A 20,798-nucleotide genomic window follows, 5' to 3' on the forward strand; every position below is an offset into this window, starting at 1 on the left:
CTGCCCACTGCACTGAGGCTAGGAAACACTGTCACCACCGATAAATCTGTGATAATTGAGAATTTCAATAAGCATTTTTCTACGGCCGGCCATGCTTTCCAACTGGCTACCCCTACCCCAGTCAACAGCTCTGCACCCCCCCACAGCAACGTGCCCAAGCCTCCCCCATTTCTCCTTCACCGAAATCCAGATAGCTGATGTTCTGAAAGAACTGCAAAATCTGGACCTCTACAAATCATCTGGGCTAGACAATCTGGACCCTCTCTTTCTAAAATTATCTGCCGAAATTGGAAAGCTGCCTCGGTCATCCCCCTCTTCAAAGGGGGTGACACTCTAGATCCAAACTGTTACAGACCTATATCTATCCTACCCTGCCTTTCTAAGGTCTTTGAAAGCCAAGTTAACAAACAGATCATCGAACATTTCGAATCCCACCGTATCTTCTCCGCTATGCAATCTGGTTTCCGAGCTGGTCATGGGTGCACCTCAGCACGCTCAAGATCCTAAACGATATCATAGATAAAATACAATACTGTGCAGCCGTATTCATCGACCTGGCCAAGGCTTTCGACTCTGTCAATCACCACATTCTTATCGGCAGACTCAACAGCCTTGGTTTCTTAAATGACTGCTTCGCCTGGTTCACCAACTACTTCTCAGATAGAGTTCCATGTGTCAAATCGGAGGGCCTGTTGTCCAGACTTCTGGCAGTCTCTATGGGGGTGCCACGGGGTTAAATTCTCGGGCCAACTCTTTTCTCTGTATACATCAATGATGTCGCTCTTGCTGCTGGTGATTCTTCTGGCCCTTCTTTGGACACTGTGTTAACTAACCTCCAGACGAGCTTCAATGCCATACAACTCTCCTTCTGTGGCCTTCAACTGCTCTTAAATGCAAGTAAAATGAAATGCATGCTCTTCAACTGATCACTGCCCGCACCTGCCCGCCCCGTCTAGCATCACTACTCTGGACGGTTCTGACTTAGAATATGTGGACAAGTACAAATACCTAGGTGTCTGGTTAGACTGTAAACTCTCCTTCCAGACTCACATTAAGCATCTCCAATCCAAAATTAAATCTACAATCGGCTTCCTATTTCGCAACAAAGCATCCTTCACTCATGCTACCAAACATACCCTCGTAAAACTGCTATCCTACCGATCCTTGACTTAGGCGATGTCATTTACAAAATAGCCTCCAACACTCTACTCAGCAAATTGGATGTAGTCTATCACAGTGCCAACCATTTTGTCACCAAAGCCCCATATACTACCCATCACTGCGACCTGTATGCTCTCGTTGGCTGACCCTCGCTTCATATTCATCGCCAAACCCACTGGCTCCAGGACATCTATAAGTCTTTGCTAGGTAAATCCCCGCCTTATCTCAGCTCAGTGGTCACCATAGCAGCACCCACCCGTAGCACGAACTCCAGCAGGTATATTTCACTGGTCAGCCCCAAAGCCAACTCCTACTTTGGTCGCCTTTCCTTCCAGTTCTCTGCTGCCAATGACTGGAACGGATTGCAAAAATCACTGAAGCTGGAGACTTATATCTCCCTCACTAACTTTAAGCATCATTGCACCTGTACATAGCCCATCTGTACATAGCCCACCCAACTACCTCATCCCCATATTGTTATTTTTATTCTTCTCCTTTGCACCCCAGTATCTATACTTGCACATTCATCTTAACACATCTATCACTCCAGTGTTTAATTGCTATATTGTAATTATTTCGCCACTATGGCCTATTTATTGCCTTACCTCCCTAATCTTACTACATTTGCACACACTGTATATAGACTTTTCTATTGTGTTATTGACTGGACTGTACGTTTGTTTATCCCATGTGTAACTCTGTGTTGTTTGTGTCGCATTGCTTTGCTCTATCTTGGCCAGGTCGCCGTTGTAAATGAGAACTTGTTCTCAACTGGCCTACCTGGATAAATAAAGGTGAAATAAAAATAAAATAAATAGTTTGTACTGTACAGTAGTAAACCACGCCCCCGGGTGGTGAGTACGAGATAGTTCTCTCTGCGTCGTAGTTTTCGAAGAAAATGGCGGAAAGCGAGCTCAACGTTGACAGCATCATCTCCCGATTGCTTGAAGGTATGTTATATGTTATTTTGCAATTAACCCTGCGGTTATATGGTGGAGACAGTACTTAAACGTATAACATTTTGTCATGTTATTTTCAGGTGTCAAAAAACGAATGTAACCTCATATTTGGCATTGGCCAATTGAGTTTGCGAAATAGCTAGCTAACGTTAGCGCTTCAGAGGAAGGTTGTTCAACAAAGTACAGTGTCAGTGGCTAGCATTAGCTAGCTACCCTATCTAGGTTGAGCTAGCTACAATTTTAACAGCAACTAGCTAGCTAGCCAACCTAGCTAGCTGACTAGACATGTCGAAGAGAAAACATTTATTTTCAAAATATGTTTGATTTGTGTTGCGCTGTCATGCAAGCCATTGACAACGTTAACTAGCTTACCAAACTAGCTAGCCAACTAAGTTAGCTAACTAGTTAAACAGATGTTGACCATTTAGTTAGTTAATTAGTCATATTTTTTGCCTAGCACAGAACAGGGATGTTGCCGTTTTTTGGTATACATTTTAGTGGCTAGCTACCGACTGTTAGCGAGTTAACGCAAGTTTTTACATCTTGACGAGAGATGGGATTTTGCGAGCGGACAGCTTGGTTTGCCAGCGGTAACACACCCCCCTGTACGTGTTGACTGCAAGCTAACTAATAACGTTACATTGGTTTTCAATACACGTCTAGGGTCTATTCGGTTGTTGGTGAAGTAGCTAAGAATGTCTGTAGTCGTATGTATAGCAAGTACACAAAAAAACCCTAGTATCCGTCAACTCAAACAGCCCTAACATTCATTTTAACTGCCCTCTTGGTGGCTATTCAGTTTCGCGTCAGTAATCTGTTTAACTCTACAGTAACCGCTCTCAATGTTGGATATGCACCCGAGCGTTTTATTTCTGGGCTGAAATCACCCATGGAAAATTCTCAAGATGATAATTTCCCAAACATTAGAAACCTTCGTAGTCTTGGTTTATTTTCTCATAATTAATACATTTCGAAACAATCAAGGTGATGTTAAGGAGTGAATGATAGGGTGTGACAATGAAATTATGGTGCATTTCCATACAGGATTTACCCTGGTGTTTAACCTAAAAGGCTCAGACTTTTCTGTTTCCATCTACATGGGCCGGAACCCATGGTTCCAGTGGACCTGCTCTCACTTGGGGCCAAAGCCAGGCCACTGGTACTGTTCAGCTGGTATTTACATGACAATGGCTAACTGTGACCTTTAAAACCTCACAAAGCAACTCACAAATTTGCATCCTGTAGCACAAACTCCAAAACGTTCTGGGACACTGTAAAGTCCATGGAGAATAAGAACACCTCCTCCCAGCTGCCCACTGCACTGAGGCTAGGAAACACTGTCACCACTGGTAAATCTGATCATTGAGAATTTCAATAAGCATTTTTCTACGGCTGGCCATGCTTTCCACCTGGCTACCCATACCACGGTCAATAGCCCTGCACCCCCTACAGCAACTTGCCCAAGCCTCCCCCATTTCTCCTTCACCCAAATCCAGATGGCTGATGTTCTGAAAGAGCTGCAAAATCTGGACCCCTGGACCCCCCATCTGGACCCTCTCTTTCTAAAATGATCTGCCGAAATTGTTGCAACCACTATTACTAGCCTGTTCAACATCTCTTTCGTATCGTCTGAGATCCCCAAAGATTGGAAAGCTGCCGCGGTCATCCCCCTCTTCAAAGGGGGAGACACTCTAGACCCAAACTGCTACAGACCTATATCTATCCTACCCTGCCTTTCTAAGGTATTCGAAAGCCAAGTTAACAAACAGATCACCAACCATTTTGAATCCCACCGTATCTTCTCCGCTATGCAATCTGGTTTCCGAGCTGGTCGTGGGTGCCATACTCAAGATCTTAAACAATATCATAACCACCATCGATAAAAGACAGTACTGTCACCATAGCAGCACCCACCCGTAGCACGCGCTCCAGCAGGTATATCTCACTGGTCACCCCCAAAGCCAATTCTTCCTTTGGCCGCCTTTCCTTCCAGTTCTCTGCTGCCAATGACTGGAACGAACTGCAAAAATCACTGAAGCTGGAGACTCGTATCTCCCTCACTATGCACCAGCTGTCAGAGCAGCTCACAGATCACTACACCTGTACATAGCCCATCTGTAAATAGCCCATCCAACTACCTCATCCCCATACTGTTATTTATTTTGCTCCTTTGCACCCCAGTATCTCTACTTGCACACTCATCTTCTGCACCTCTATCACTCCAGTGTTTTAATTGCTATATTGTAATTATTTCACCACTATGGCCTATTTATTGCCCTACCTCATCTTTCCTTATTTGCACACACTGTATATAGACTTGTTCTACTGTATTATTGATTGTATGTTTGTTTATTCCATGTGTAACTCTGTGTTGTTTGTGTCACACTGCTTTGCTTTATCTTGGCCAGGTCGCAGTTGTAAATGATAACTTGTTCTCAACTAGCCTACCTTGTTAAATAAAGGTAAAATAAATAAACAGTTTTTATTATGCAGAAGTTGTTGATTCTACTCTTCAGCAATTATCACTGTCAACCCTACCCCATGCTTTAGCATCTTCTGGCCTGCTTTTGCACGGCAAGCCGTACCAGGTGCATCAAGTCTGACAGCAACCGGCTCCGAAACAGCTACTATCCTCAAGCTATAAATAAGACTGCTAAATAGCCATCAAAATGGCTTCACGGACTATCTGTGTTGACCCTTGTATTTATTTTTGCACTGTCTCTATGCACACTCACAGGATTCCACACAAAATGACACACGTAACATGCACACACATTTATACTGACACACGTGCACACACATTCCTTAATTTACACTGCTGCGACTCTGTTTAGCATACATGCTGCTGTCTAGTCACCTTACCCCTATACCGATCTACTCTACATGGCCTAAAGTATATGGGCACCTGCTCGTCGAACATCTCATTCCAAAATCATGGACATTTTAATATGGAGTTTGTCCCCACCTTTGCTATAACAGGCTTTCCACTAATGTTGGAACATTGCTGTGGGTACTTGCTTCCATTCAGCCACAAGAGCATTAGTGAGGTCGGGCACTGATGTTGGGCAATTAGGCCTGGCTCGCTGTTGGCGTTCCAATTCATCCCAAAGGTGTTCGATAGGGCTCTGTGCAGGCAGGGCTCTGTGCAGGCCGGTCACAGGGCTCTGTGCAGGCCGGTCTTGACAAACCATTTCTGTATGGCCCTTGCTTTGTGCATGGGGGTATTGTCATGCTAAAACAGGAAAGGGCCTTCCCCAAATAATTGCCACAAAATTGGAAGCATAGAATAATCTAGAATGCAGGGATGCAAACTGTCACCTTTTTGCAAAATTCACCGTTCTCAATAAAAAATAGGTGACCTACGTGATTCGTGTAGAGCCGATGAGAATGGTTTTGGGGGGGGAGTTGAATGACAACTGGCTGTAAGCGAACGAGTGATGCGCGTTTGGAGCAATACTGGCTGCTGTAGCCAAGGCTCAGCCAATCGTTTACATAACAGAATGCAGCGCAGCATGCGACTGAAGAGACAACCAATTTACTAGTTACAGCATCAGCGCGCGCTCTGGAAAGTCAGTTTTCCAGTTAACACAGAGCGTCCCCTGAACGATAACGAAGAGGTAACATAAGGTGAGAAGCCTGACCACGGAGACTGGGGTGAGAAGGTGATGAAGCGTACTTCATGAGCTTTAACCGAACAAATACTGGATTTGGAAAGTTTGAGGTGAGGGAGAACATGTGGTGGAACAAGTATTAGCATTGTTAAGTATCTTGCTAGCTGGATTGAATTCTCCGTTAGCTAGCCAGGTAAATGTTGAGTAACATTAGCCAACTTATCTGGTCAAATAAGTGAGTTTATGGCGTGAAAATTAGCTTGCTAATAGTTAGACAGCGAACATTAGCTAGCTAACGTTACAACATCAGATGAGCTAACATTAGTAACTTAACCAATCCGCTGTAGTATTAACTTGTATACGACTCCTTGCTGTTCCTCAAGTTATACGCGTGCACTTGATCAATGTCTATAGTGGTGCGTGTAATAGAGCAAAAATAGAATGCCTGTTTGTTTCATTCTATTTCTACTTTAAGATGTTTTTTTCCCCCAAGTGCAATATTTGTGTGTGGTCACAAGCGTTCTATTATAAAGGCTGTCATGGCTAACTGCAATATTAGTGTATTGTTTTTTTTCTCAAGACTTGAGTGTCATTTGCAGTAAAGTCTAGACAACAAATAACATTGGATTGCTCTCTTTACATTTTTTAGCTGTGAGTTAGGTTCACATTAACCACTTATTTTACACACAGAGACTGAATATTTAAAACATATTCTTTATTGTTTAATTAGTTAACCTGCATTTCCCCCTAGCAGGGATTTATTACATGTTTCAGTGCAAAAAAAAGTGTCACCTTTTTGGGCCCTCACCAGTTTGCATCCCTGAGAATGGTATTGTATGCTGTAGTGTTAAGATTTCCCTTCACTGGCAGTAAGGGGCCTAGCTCGAACCATGAATAACAGCCCCAGACCCTTATTCCTCCTCCACCAAACTTTACAGTTGGCACTAGAGGTTGACCGATTTTATGACTTTTCAATGCCGATACCGATTTATTGGGACCAAAAGTCGACTACAATTAATCAGACAATTTATTTATGTGTGTGTGTAATGACAATTACAACAATACTGAATGAACAATAGACGCTTTTATTTTAACTGAATATAATACATAAATAAACTCTCTTTAGTCTCAAAGAAATAATGAAACACGCTCAATTTGGTTTAAATAGTGCAAAAACAGTGTTGGAGAAGAAAGTAAAAGTGCAATATGTGCCATGTAAAAAAAGCTAATGTTTAAGTTCCTTGCTCAGAACATATGAACGCTGGTGGTTCAATATTCCCAGTTCTTCAATATTCCCAGTTAAGAAGTTTTAGGTTGTAGTTATAGGAATGATGAAGCGTCGACTATTTTTCTCTATACCATTTGTATTTCATATACCTTTGACTATAGGATGTTTTAATAGGCACTTTAGGCTGGCAATACTAATCTCAGGAGTTGATAGGCTTGAAGTTATAAACAGCGCTGTGCTTCAAGCATTGCTAAGAGCTGCTGGCAAACGCAGTGCTGTTTGAATGAATGCTTACGAGCCTGCTGCTGCTGCCTACAACCACTCAGTCAGACTGCTATATCATAGACTTAATTATAATAAACACAGAAATACGAGCCTTTGGTCCTTAATATGGTCAAATCCGGAAACTATAATTTCGAAAACAAAACGTTTATTATTTTAGTGAAATACGGAACCGTTCCGTATTTTATCGAACGGGTGGCAACCCTATGTCTAAATATTGCTGTTACATTGCACAACCTTCAATGTTATGTCATAATTATGTAAAATTCAGGAAAATTTGTTCGCAAATGCCAGGCCGCCCAAACTGTTGCATATACCCTGACTCTGCTTGCACTGAATGCAAGAGAAATGACAACATTTTCCTAGTTAATATTGCCTGCTAACATGAATTTCTTTTAAGTAAATATGGCGGTTTAAAAATATATACTTCTGTGTATTGATTTTAAGAAAGGTTTTGATGTTTATGGTTAGGTACATTTGTGCAAAGATTGCCGAAAAATGCACAATGTGCTTTTAAATCATCACCCGTTTGGCGAAGTTGAAGTAAGCTGTGATTCGATGATAAATTAACCGCATTGATTATATGCAACACAGGACAAGCTAGTTAACTACACATGGTTGATATTACTAGGTTAACTGGTGATTATGTGAAGATTGATTGATTGTTTTTTATAAGATAAGTTTAATGCTAGCTAGCAAGCAACCTTGGCGCCTTGCTGCACTCGCGTAACAGGTGGTCAGCCTGCCACGCAGTTTCCTTGTGGATTGCAATGTAATCGGCGTCCAAAAATGCAGATTACCGATTGTTACGAAAACTTGAAATCGGCCGTAATTAATCAGCCCTGCCGATTAAATCGGTCAACCTCTAGTTGGCACTATGCATTCGGGCAGGTATCATTCTTCTGGCATCCGCCAAACCCAGATTTGGCCATTGGACTACCAGATAGTGAAGCGTGATTAATCCCTCCAGAGAATGCGTTTCCAGATTCCAATGGTGTCAAGCTTTACACCACTCCAGCCGATGCTTTGCATTGTGCATGGTGATCTTAGGCTTGTGTGTGGCTGCTCGGCCATGGAAACCCATTTTATGAAACTCCCGACTAACAGTTGTGCTGATGTTGCTTCTAGAGGCAGTTTGGAACACAATAGTGAGTGTTGCAACCAAGGACAAACCATTTTTACGGACTATGTGCTTCAGCACTCGGCGGTCCCGTTCTGTGAGCTTGTGTGGCTTACCAGTTAGTGGCTGATCCGTTGTTGCTCCTAGACGTTTCAACTTCACAGTAACAGCACTTACAGTTGAACAAGGCCGAACTGACTTGTTAGAAAGGTGTCATCCAATGACGATGCCGCTTTGAAAGTCACTGACCTCTTCGGTACTGGCCATTCTACTGCCAGTGTTTGTCTATGGAAATTGCATGGCTGTGTGCTGGATTTTATATCGGTCAACAACGAGTGTGGCTAAAATAGTTGAATCCACTAATTTGAAAGTGTGTGTATATACTTTTGTCCATGTAGTATATCTCTATTTTTCTCACATTTTGTGCACACATTTGTTTACGTCTCTGTTAGTGAGCATTTCACCTTTGCCAAGATAATCATCCACCTGACAGGTGTGGCATATCAAGAAGCTGATTAAACAGCATGATCATTGCACAGGTGCACCTTGTGCTGGAAACAATAAAAGGCCACTCTAAAATGTGCAGTTTTGTCACACAACACAATGCCACAGATGTCGCAAGTTATGAGTGTGCAATTGGCATGCTGACTGCAGGAATGTCCAACAGAGCTGTTGCCAGAGAATTGAATGTTAATTTCTCTACCATAAGCTGCCTCAACTTTGTTTTAGAGATGGGTCGGCCTGGCTCCCAAGTGGGTGGGCCTATTTTCTTATGAACTGTTACTCAGTGAAATTGTTGCATGTTGCGTTTGTTTTTACAATTCTGTTCAGTATAAATATGGTATTGGAACTGACCCTGTTTATAGCTTCTTACTTTCTCTTGTTATTTTTATTTGTCTTTTTGTCCTACTGTTATTTTGTAGTCCTACATTGATATTGATTACTGCATTGTTGGGTTTAGAGCATGCAAGAAAAGGCATTTCACTGTACTTGTGCACGTGACTAACCTGAAACTTACAAAAAATACAGTCAACCTCATCTGTATTTATTAGCCTAAATAATACACACTACGAATGAATAAAAAGCATTTTATCATGAAATTATACATAACACGCTTTCAAGACACTTTATCCACACTTGGAACACTGCTCACAGCAGCAGTGACAATCACTTGCTGTCTCGTTCCCTCTCTCCTTTCATGTTGCCAGTACATTGCTGAACCTGAAATGGCAAGCCTTAAAAAAATATATTTAAAAAAAACCCAACTCAATGTCATCCATGTTCTAGCCGGGAGGTTGACTCGGTTACTCCCTAAACCATTAGCCAATCGATTACTGTTAATGAAAGTCAAATGGCTGTGACCTGCAATCCTCTGTCATTTGTGAAGTCGAGCAGAAGGCCTTTTCTAAAGGCCATTAGGTATGCAGTAGTCGTCATCCTATTAGAAATTGGTTAGGGCCTTGGAAGTTTATTTTTTTTTTCAACGTCTTATTATTATTATTATTATTATTATCATTATTATTATTATTATTATTGGTCAAAGTGTAAATCTATGCCATCTGAATGAAATTACATTGCTATTTTTATGACATTGAAATGTGAGGTTTTGCAACGATATCAAAAAGATTTGGTCCAACTTTTGTTTTTTCTTTTAGGACTTACACTGTGGTTTCATATTCTGCACTGATTTGAAGACCATAAAAAGCACATGAAACACAGTCGGCATGATTACAATGGAGAGCAGGGTCATGACTCATGGTTGTGATGATTGATCGCCCTATCTTTTTGTCAAGTGCGAGGATGCCGTCCAGGGAAGATAGTCCAGATGACGGAGGCGGAGGTGCGGGGGTTGTGCATCAAGTCCCGGGAGATCTTCCTCAGCCAGCCCATCCTACTGGAGCTGGAGGCGCCGCTCAAAATCTGTGGTCAGTACAATTAGTTCCCCCGCTTGCTCTATCCTTACTCTGGAGCACGCTCTCTGTCTGTCTGTCGCGCTCTCTGTCTGTCTGTCGCGCTCTCTGTCTGTCTGTCGCGCTCTCTGTCTGTCTGTCGCGCTCTCTGTCTCCGTCTGTCGCGCTCTCTGTCTCCGTCTGTCGCGCTCTCTGTCTCCGTCTGTCGCGCTCTCTGTCTCCGTCTGTCGCGCTCTCTGTCTCCGTCTGTCGCGCTCTCTGTCTCCGTCTGTCGCGCTCTCTGTCTCCGTCTGTCGCGCTCTCTGTCTCCGTCTGTCGCGCTCTCTGTGTCTGTCTGTCGCGTCATAAAATGAGTCATACCAGGGTTAGAAAAATATATAAAAAGCTGACATAGGCCTAAGGTGAGTGATTTTACATGGCCAAGAAAAAGCCTACCTAAATCAAATCACATTTTATTTGTCATGTGCCGAATATAGCAGGTGTAGACTTCACCGTGAAATGCTTACTTACGAGCTCTTTCCCAATGATAGTTTAAAAATATGGAAATGAAAACGCATGGAATAAAGTACAGAATTATGAAGCTATATACAGGTACCCATACCTGTCCTTATAGAAATCTTCAGGCAAATAAAACCACAGATACCTATAAATTCACTGGTGTCCTGGCACTATCCATACCATTCTATTCATTTTTATGGTCCTGGCAACTATCCTTAACACACACAGTTGTCTTTAAGCCAAAATGTCAGAGAGAAAGGAGAGAATAGGATAACGCATTGGAGAGACAAAGGCCTAGCTCAGTAAGTAGAGCAGGAGGATATAAATGCTGTCTCCCTCGAGTGTCTGCGGCTCTGCTGGATGGGGCCATCTCCCTTCCAGCAAGGACACAATCTGGCTCAAGTCTAGTCACTCACTCTCTTCTCCACTCCTTCCAGGTGTCCAGGGTGCCCTTTGACATAGCCTTTCTTTTTTAATCTCAATGTGACTTCCCTGGTTAAATAAAGGGTACATCAAATAATGGTTGTCTCACAACCCCTCTGCTCTCTCTCGCTAGGTGATATCCATGGGCAGTACACAGACCTGCTGCGGCTCTTTGAGTACGGGGGCTTCCCGCCGGAGGCTAACTACCTGTTCCTGGGGGATTACGTGGACCGAGGCAAGCAGTCCTTGGAAACCATCTGCCTACTGCTGGCCTACAAGATCAAATACCCCGAGAACTTCTTCCTGCTCAGAGGAAACCACGAATGTGCCTCCATCAACCGCATCTACGGTTTCTATGACGAGTGTAAGACCGGAAGCAGTGTCTCACACATACACACACGCTGAATCAGTTATCTTTCTCAGTGAGGATGGAGGATCCATAATAGTATTGCTTTTGTGATCTCTATTAATTCTTAGCATAATTCCATGTCCTTTCTATGTTGTGTTCCCCAGGCAAACGCAGATTCAACATAAAGCTGTGGAAGACCTTCACAGATTGCTTCAACTGTTTGCCCATTGCCGCTATAATCGATGAGAAGATCTTCTGCTGCCATGGAGGTTGTATGCATGGGGGCTTTTCAATCAATTCAGTCCCTATTATTATTTTTGAATATTATTCATTAACAATCATCCCTTTTCCTCAGGTCTCTCTCCTGATCTGCAGTCCATGGAGCAAATCCGACGCATCATGAGGCCCACTGATGTCCCTGACACAGGTGTGTTAACGTGTGTGTCGGGGGGGTTACATGTTTTGTGATGTATTTGTGACTGGCTCTGACTGTGCTGAGCTCGCTTTCTCTGTGCTAGGCCTGCTGTGTGACCTGCTGTGGTCAGATCCAGACAAAGACGTGCAGGGCTGGGGGGAAAACGACCGGGGTGTCTCCTTCACCTTTGGGGCCGACGTGGTCAGCAAGTTCCTCAACCGCCACGACCTGGACCTCATCTGCAGAGCCCACCAGGTAGAGCCTTTATACTGACCTAATGTAGGAGATACTGGGTAGGGCTGTGACGATACCAGTATCGCAACAGGAAGTAGACCTTTAAAAGCCTGTTGTATGTAAAACATTGTGTGCTGAAACTTGGAAAGTAAATGTGACTCTGGATGACAGGGCTGCACGATTTAATCAAATTAAAATCGCAAGTGCGATATTGACATGCAATATCCATATCGTAAGAGGCTGTGATTTTTCTCCTTTGAAACTTCATTAATACAACAAACTACACTATGGTACCTCCTCCAATGAGATGCGCATTCACTCTCTACATGCACAAAGGATGCTGACCAATCACAAGCGGGCTCTCTCACTCTGCATGGCGTGCACATGCAGGCGAATCACAAGCATCCCTGTTTCGGGCACGCAGTTAGATGGTGATGAGAAGAGAAAAGGCTTCACCAAAGACAGTACAGTAGGATGTTTAGAAACTCTGTGGCTTGACCTCAGTGTGTTGGAAAAATGAGTCCTGCTAGTGCTAATGAACTTTGATTTGGTGCCAAAGAGCACATCTTCAGTGATTTGGCAGTATTTCAGCGACAGACAAACCAATGTCAACCAAATGCAAGTGTTGTGCAAAAAGTGCCTCAGAGTTGTGGCGACAGCAAGAGGCAACATGAGAAATACAGTTCATATAAGGAAATCAGTCAATTGAAATAAATTCATTAGGCCCTAATCTATGGATTTCACATGACTGGGCAGGGCCGCAGCCATGGTTGAGCCTGGAGCCAGGCCCAGCCAGTCAAAATGAGTTTTTCGCCACAAAAGGGTATTATTACAGACATGTGGAGGTCCTGGGCTGACATGGTTACATGTGAGGTCGGTTGGATGTACTGCCAAATTCTCTAAAACGACGTTGTACATTGCACAGGTGGCTTATGGTAGAGAAATTAACATTAAATTCTCTAGCAACAGCTCTGGTGGACATTCATGCAGTCAGCATGCCAATTGCAATATCCCTCAACTTGAGACATCTGTGGCATTGTGTTGTGACAACTGCACATTTTACTGGCCTTTTATTGCCCCCAGCACAAGGTGCACCTGTGCAATGTTCATGCTGTTTAATCAGCTTCTTGATATGCCACACCTGTCAAGTGGATAGATTATCTTGACAAAGGATAAAATGCTCATTAACAGTGATGTAAACACATTTGTGCACATGTTATTACCTTAAAGCTTTTTGTGCTTATGTGCTCTTTGTTGCATTCTTCACACATGATTTGCTGGCAGCAATATCCTCACACATGATTTGGCACAGTATTTGCAAATGTACACAGATTTTCCATCTACATAAGCTGCAGTGAAATGTCTCCACACATCAGATAGTGCCTGTGGCATTTTCCTGTAAAGATTAGAAAAAATTGTTTAAAAAAATTCCATGTACAGATAAATAGTTAAGCAGTTAGATTAAACAACTCCTTTTATAAAATAAATGTTTTAAAATGAAACGTGTATGGAAACAGGCGAATTAACACTCCTCAGGTAGCAAAAACTAACTAGCAGAAATTGTTAACAAGTTAGAAATGATTTAAACACAATTTGCTGTAGGCTACTATTTACTAGTTAACACATTTTTTTTTTTTTTTATCTATGTCAAAATATATTCACCCCACCCAGTATTATAATCAAAACTTACCCTCTCTTGGGTATGTGGGACGTGACCGTCCCACCTGCGGGACACACTATTCAACAGCCAGTGAAATAGCAGGGCGGCAAATTCAAAACCACCAAAATCTCATAATTCAAATTTCTCACACATACAAGTGTTATACACCATTTTATAGATAAGACTCTCGTTAATCCAACCACATTGTCCGATTTCAACAAGGCTTTACAGCGAAAGCAAAACATTAGATTATGTTAGGACAGTACCTTGACAAGAAAAACCACACAGCCATTTTCCTAGCAAGAAGAGGTGTCACAAAAAACAGAAATACAGCTAAAATTAAGCACCAACCTTTGATCTTCACCAGATGGCACTCATAGGACTTCATGTTACACAATTACATGTATGTTTTGCTCGATAAAGTTCATATTTATATCCAAAAACCCAATTTTTACATTGGCCCATAATGTTCAGAAATGTTTTTCCTTCAAAAACTTCGGGTGAATGAGCACATCAATTTTTAGAAATACTCATCGTAAACGATAAAATATTAAACTGTTATTCAAAGAATTATAGATAAACATCTCCTTAATGCAACCGCTGTGACAGATTTCAAAAAAGCTTCACGGGGAAAGCACACTTTGCAATAATCTGAGTACAGCGTTCAGACAACAGCAGCAGGCAATACAGATACCCGCCATTTTGGAGTCATCTAAAATCATAAATAGCATTATAAATATTCACTTACCTTTGATCTTCATCAGAATGCACTCCCAGGAATCCTAGGTCCACAATAAATGTTTTGTTCGATAAAGTCCATAATTTTTGTCCAAATACCTCCTTGTTTGCGCATTCAGTAAGCTACTCCAAATGTAGGAAGCGTGCTGAAAAGTTCACAACAAAAAGTTATATTTACGTTCGTAGAAACATGTCAAACGATGTATAGCATCAATCTTTAGGGCCTTTTTAACATAAAACTTAAATAATATTCCAACCGGACGATTCCAATGTCTTGAAAAATGTAATGGAACACAGATAACTCTCACGTGAATGCGCGCCAATGAAGTTGTCCTTTCCTGAATCAACAACTTCCTTTGTTCGCTCTCTGTTCACCATAGAAGCCTGGAACAACTTTATAAAGACTGTTGACATCTAGTGGAAGCCTTAAAGTGCAAAATGAACCCTAAGTCACTGTATACTGTAAAGGCAATCAATCACTTGAAAAAACTACAACCTCAGATTTCTCACTTTCTGGTTGGATTTTTCTCAGGGTTTTGCCTGCCATGAGTTCTGTTATACTCACAGACATCATTCAAACAGTTTTAGAAACTTCAGTGTTTTCTATCCAAATCTACTAATAATATGCATATCCTACCTTCTGAGTCTGAGTAGCAGGCAGTTTAATTTGGGCACGCCTTTCATCCAGACGTCAAAATACTGCCCCCTACCCTAGAGAAGTTAACCAGAAAGCATGTACAGTCGTGGCCAAAAGTTTTGCGAATGACACATTCATTTCCATAAGGTTTGCTGCTTCAGTGTCTTTAGATATTTTTGTCAGATTTTACTATGGAATACTGAAGTATAATTACAAGCATTTCACAAGTGTCAAAGGCTTTTATTGACAATTACATGAAGTTGATGCAAAGAGTCAATATTTGCAGTGTTGACCCTTCTTTTTCAAGACCTCTGCAATCCGCCCTGGAATGCTGTCAATTAACTTCTAGGCCACATCCTCACTGATGGCAGCCTATTCTTGCATAATCAATGCTTGGAGTTTGTCAGAATTTGTGGGTTTTTGTTTGTCCACCCGCCTCTTGAGGATTAACCACAAGTTCTCAATGGGATTAAGGTCTGGGGAGGTTCCTGGTCATGGATCCAAAATATCAATGTTTTGTTCCCCGAGCCACTTAGTTATCACTTTTGCCTTATGGCAAGGTGCTACATCATGCTGGAAAAGGCATTGTTTGTCACCACTGTTCCTGGATGGTTGGGAGAAGTTGCTCTTGGAGGATGTGTTGGAAACCGTTCTTTATTCATGGCTGCGTTCTTAGGCAAAATTGTGAGTGAGCCCACTCCCTTGGCTGAGAAGCAACCCCACACATGAATGGTCTCAGGATGCTTTACTGTTGGCATGACACAGGACTGATGGTAGTGCTCACCTTGTCTTCTCCGGATCGGTAAGGGGATTCATCAGAGAAAATGACTTTACCCCAGTCCTCAGCAGTCCAATCCCTGTACTTTTTGCAGAATATTAGTCTGTCCCTGATGTTTTTCCTGGAGTGAAGTGGCTTCTTTGCTGCCCTTCTTGACACCAGGCCATCCTCCAAAAGTCTTCGCCTCACAGTGCGTGCAGATGCACTCACACCTGCTTGCTGCCATTCCTGAGCAAGCTCTGTAATGGTGGTGTCCCGATCCCGCAGCTGAATCAACTTTAGGAGATGGTCCTGGCGCTTGCTGGACTTTCTTGGGTGCCCTGAAGCCTTCTGCACAACAATTGAACTGCTCTCCTTGAAGTTCTTATAAATGGTTGATTTAGGTGCAATTTTACTGGCAGCAATATCCTTGCCTGTGAAGCCCTTTTTGTGCAAAGTAATGAGGACGGCAAGTTTCCATGGTTGACAGAGGAAGAACAATGATTGCAAGCACCACCCTCCTTTTGAAGCTTCCAGTCTGTTATTCAAACTCAATCAGCATGACGGAGTGACCTCCAGCCTTGTCCTCGTCAACACTCACACCTGTGTTAACAAGAGAATCACTGACATGTCAGCTCGTCCTTTTGTGGCAGGGCTGAAATGCAGTGGAAATGTATTTTGGGGATTAAGTTAATTTGCATGGCAAAGAGGGACTTTGCAATTAATTGCGATTCATCTGATCACTCTTCATAACATTCTGGAGTATATGCAAATTGCCATCATAGAAACTGAGGCAGCAGACTTTGTGAAAATTAATGTCATTCTCAACTTTTGGCCACGACTGTACTCCTTGGCTCAGACAGTGTAGTAGTGTGGGCTCAATAGAATCTCATTCGTGTGCAAGATCTTGAGTCAGCTGTATGTGTGATGGAAGAGTGCACTGCACATGTGATGGACAAATGCACTGTGCATGCATAGGGTTGCAATTCCATTGAATTGGGGATAGTTTAACCAAAATATGCCACAAGACCTGGAATTTCCTTGTGTATCCCACAAAAAAGGTTCACTGTTTATAAGCTAACATTTGATGATTTTTAAACAAAATTCCCCAAATTTCTGACCCTTTGCAACCCTAATACTGAGTTCCAAACTGCCTCTGGAAGCAACGTCAGCACAATAACTGATCGTCGAAAGCTTCATGTAGTGGGTTTCCATGGCCGGGCAGCTGCACACAAGTTTAAGATCACCATGCGCAATGTCAAGCGTCGGCAGGAGTGGTGTAAAGCTCACCGCCATTGGACTCTGGAGCAGTGATGAATTACGCTTCATCTGGCAGTCCGATGGACAAATCTGGGTTTGTCGGGAAAACGCTACCTGCCCGAATACATAGTGCAACGTTTGATCTGGGACTGTTTTTCATGGTTCGGGCTAGGCCCCTTACTTCCAATTAAGGGGATTCTTAACGCTACAGCATACAATGACATTCTAGATGATTCTGTGCTTCCAACTTTGTGGCAACAGTTTGGGGAAGGCCCTTTCATGTTTCAGCATGACAATGCCCCTGTGCACAAAACAGGGTCCATACAGAAATGGTTTGTTGAGATCGGTGTGGAAGAACTTAACTGGCCTGCACAGAGCCCTGACCTCAACTCCATCGACACCTTTGGGATAAATTGGACCGTTGACTGCAAGCCAGGCCTAATTGCCCAACATCAGTGCCTTACCTCACTAATGCTCTTGTGGCTGAATGAAAGCAAGTTCTAACATCTAGTGGAAAGCCTTCCCAGAAGATTGGAGGCTGTTATAGCAGCAAAGGGGGGACCAACTCCATATTAATGCCCATGGTTTTGGAATGAGATGTTTGACGAGCAGGTATCCACATACTTTTGGTATCGTGTAGAAAATGGGGCTTCAATGTTAGTCATGAATTAATAAGTGCTGCACTTATAGCACACTATTGGTCATGTTCATGTGTATGTTAATATGTAGGTGAAATAATCCTGTCTATCATATGTACCCTATAACACTGTTCAACAATTTTTGGTGGGGATTTGGTTTTGTATTCAGTTAGCACAATGTATTCATATGATATAAATTTAGAAGTGATCTCTACCTGGACACTTATTTTAACCATGTCTTATGAAATTAGCAAGTGTTTGAAAATCACAATTGCAATATCCGTCCCCAAAAATCGTAATTTGTTGTTTTGTTCAAATCGTGCAGCCCTACTGGATGACAACATAATGGTGTTTGTTTCCAACATTTGGGCTGTTTTCCTAAAGAAGTTAAATCCGTTTTGTGTTTCCTTGCAACAATACTAACAAGTATTGATACTGTTATTGTCCCGGCCCCAATACTGAGGGCTATTGGTTCATTAGGATGTATGAGATACTGAGGGCTATTGGTTCATTAGCAGTGGTGGTAAAAGTAAAGCTACCTTAATAGAGAATGACTCAAGTAAGTCACCCAGTAAAATACTGAAGTCAGTCTAAAAGTATTTGGTTGTAAATATACTAAGTATCAAAAGTAAGTGTAAATATTGTCTAATTCCTTATATTAAGCAAACCAGACGGCATAATTTCCTTCATTTACAGATAGCAAGGGTCACGCTCCAACACTGTCATAATTTACAAACGAAGCATGTGTTTAGTGAGTCTGCCAGATCAGAGGCAGCAGGGATGTTCTCTCTAAATGTGTGAATTCGACTTTTCTTTTCCTGCTAATCATTCAAAATGTAACGAGTACTTTTTGGGTGTCAGGGAAAATGTATGGAGATTAAGTTCATCATTTTCTTTAGGAATGTAGTCAAGTTGTAAAAAATATCCTAGATTAAAGTAGTAATTTTACACCACTGTTCATTAGGATGCATGAGATACTGAGGGCTATGTTCATTAGGATAAAGCTCTAAAGGATGTTTGTTGACTTAAAAGTGTTCTGTACCTGAAGGTTGTTGAGGACGGCTATGAGTTCTTTGCCAAACGGCAGCTGGTGACGCTGTTCTCAGCTCCCAACTACTGCGGGGAGTTTGACAACGCTGGGGGCATGATGAGCGTGGACGAGTCCCTCATGTGTTCCTTTCAGGTGAGAACAAACGCTCGCGCACACACTCACTTACTGTGGATGAGTCTCCCAGTGCTGTTAACACACTAAGTATTAATACTTTCTCTCAGATTTTGAAGCCGTCAGAGAAAAAAGCTAAGTACCAGTATGGGGGAGTGAACACGGGACGCCCTGTAACCCCACCTCGTACTGCCCAAGCCCCAAAGAAGAGGTGAGCGCCTGGCCCCCATCTCGCCTCCTCCTTGCACCATTTCCTCTATTGCCCCCCTGCAACGTCCGGTCCCCTCCCTCCCATCTATGGGAAGTGCTCTAGCCCCCCTGATCCCCACTCACCTATTTCATGTGTAAAATATTAAATCTTTGCTGTGAACGTATTTTTTTTTCTTTGCTTGTTTGTTGGTATTTTTATTAATAATAAGTGACATGTGGTTTTTCAATGCTATGAAATGGGTTGCTAAGGTGCAGCAGTACGATACACACCTTTTGTGGAAAGGGGCAATGCATTCTGAAGGGACGTTTTTCTGCCTTCAGGTATAGAATTTGATTTGAGTGTGTGCGCGAGTGAGTTGGGTTCTTTACCCCAGCCTTGACTCTTCAAGATCAATAACGTGAGAGATCCTCTCCACCCAGTCTTACAATTTACCCTGCTAATGTGTAACCTTCTCACAATATTACTAATAACATTGGCCGTTTTGGCTACAGTAACTGAGTGGAATGGTTTTGCCTCTTAATGAGTTTGGAGAAAGTCATTTTCACCCCGTTGGACTCACATTTCTCTCTTTATGGAGACACTAATGAACTATTAACAACTTTGAAAGTACTTGTACAAATGCATTATCAGAACCATACAAAATGACGGTATATACACACTGGGCATGTATTGTATACACATTCTGTATATTTTAACTGTGTATACATGTTAACAGTTAAGGTCATGTGTGTCCTCAACTCAAAGGGTTCACAACAAATGGGTGTTTAAAATGCCTGTTGGTTTTGAATCCATCTTGTCCACCACCAGCCCTCTCCTCGTATCCACCTAACCTGCTTCAATTGCTGAAGACTGTTTATGGACATTGCTTTAACTGTGTGCCTGTGAGAATGCATAGATGGTGGTGGCTTGGAAAGCTAAGGCAAGAGTCAAAGGCACCGGATTTCTATTGGTGTTGAATATTCTTTTTCTCAAACACGGCCAGTTGGCCCCACTAGACGATTACAAGTTGTTTTTAACTTTACACAAGCTGTTTTCAGCATTCCCCATTGCCCTGCACTTCTTGTAAACATGGCGTATTACATCACACGGGGGTCAAGCACATGCTTACCAAGCTCGGGGTGAGGCCGAGATGGCACTTTGGAGCAGGATCACTTACTTAGACATTGCTGCCCCCTAGTGGTAGATCTTAGGACAGCCGAAAGAGGCTGACGATGTCCACTACCAGCAAGGCATCAGAACGTGAATAGTGAATACAGTATGTGTACCTTTCCGGGAAAATGATTACATTATCTGGTTCAGAATTGTCATCCAACTAATGAGCTTACTAATGAATATTCAAATAATATTTTAGGCTTTTGAGTTTGGCTATATCTCGCCTTTTGCCTTGTTCTGATCCATCAGTCTCTTCAAGTTGGAAACTCAGTGTTTTAAACAGTTTTGAGATTTGTAAAATGTTCGTTTGACTCTTTGAATGGAATAAATGGAACAGTGCCGTTGACCCTGCCTCTCGTGTCTGTCATTCTTTGGGCTGCCTTCAAAAAAAAA

At 42.4% G+C, this 20,798-nt stretch overlaps 1 protein-coding gene across 1 annotated transcript; it reads left to right on the forward strand.

Annotated features, from left to right (window-relative positions):
* The first annotated feature begins 2,015 nt into the window (after positions 1-2,015).
* On the forward strand, positions 2,016-20,751 carry LOC115163569 (serine/threonine-protein phosphatase PP1-beta catalytic subunit). Its single transcript, XM_029715602.1, has 8 exons — positions 2,016-2,111; positions 10,155-10,286; positions 11,326-11,556; positions 11,706-11,810; positions 11,897-11,968; positions 12,060-12,211; positions 18,929-19,063; positions 19,153-20,751. Exons 1-8 carry the CDS (start codon positions 2,060-2,062, stop codon positions 19,255-19,257), a joined length of 984 nt encoding a protein of 327 aa, XP_029571462.1. The 5' UTR covers positions 2,016-2,059; the 3' UTR covers positions 19,258-20,751.
* Positions 20,752-20,798: the final 47 nt, after the last annotated feature.

This window comes from Salmo trutta, chromosome 1, assembly GCF_901001165.1.
Source record: "Salmo trutta chromosome 1, fSalTru1.1, whole genome shotgun sequence".
NCBI lineage: Eukaryota > Metazoa > Chordata > Actinopteri > Salmoniformes > Salmonidae > Salmo > Salmo trutta.

What these genes read in the sequence shown, in the direction of transcription:
- LOC115163569 (XM_029715602.1), top strand. Translation starts at nt 2,060, where the DNA reads ATGGCGGAAAGCGAGCTCAACGTTGACAGCATCATCTCCCGATTGCTT. An exon ending in CATCTCCCGATTGCTTGAAG is followed by an intron (nt 2,112 to 10,154) that starts GTATGTTATATG and finishes CTTTTTGTCAAG; the next exon opens with TGCGAGGATGCCGTCCAGGG. An exon ending in GGCGCCGCTCAAAATCTGTG is followed by an intron (nt 10,287 to 11,325) that starts GTCAGTACAATT and finishes CTCTCTCGCTAG; the next exon opens with GTGATATCCATGGGCAGTAC.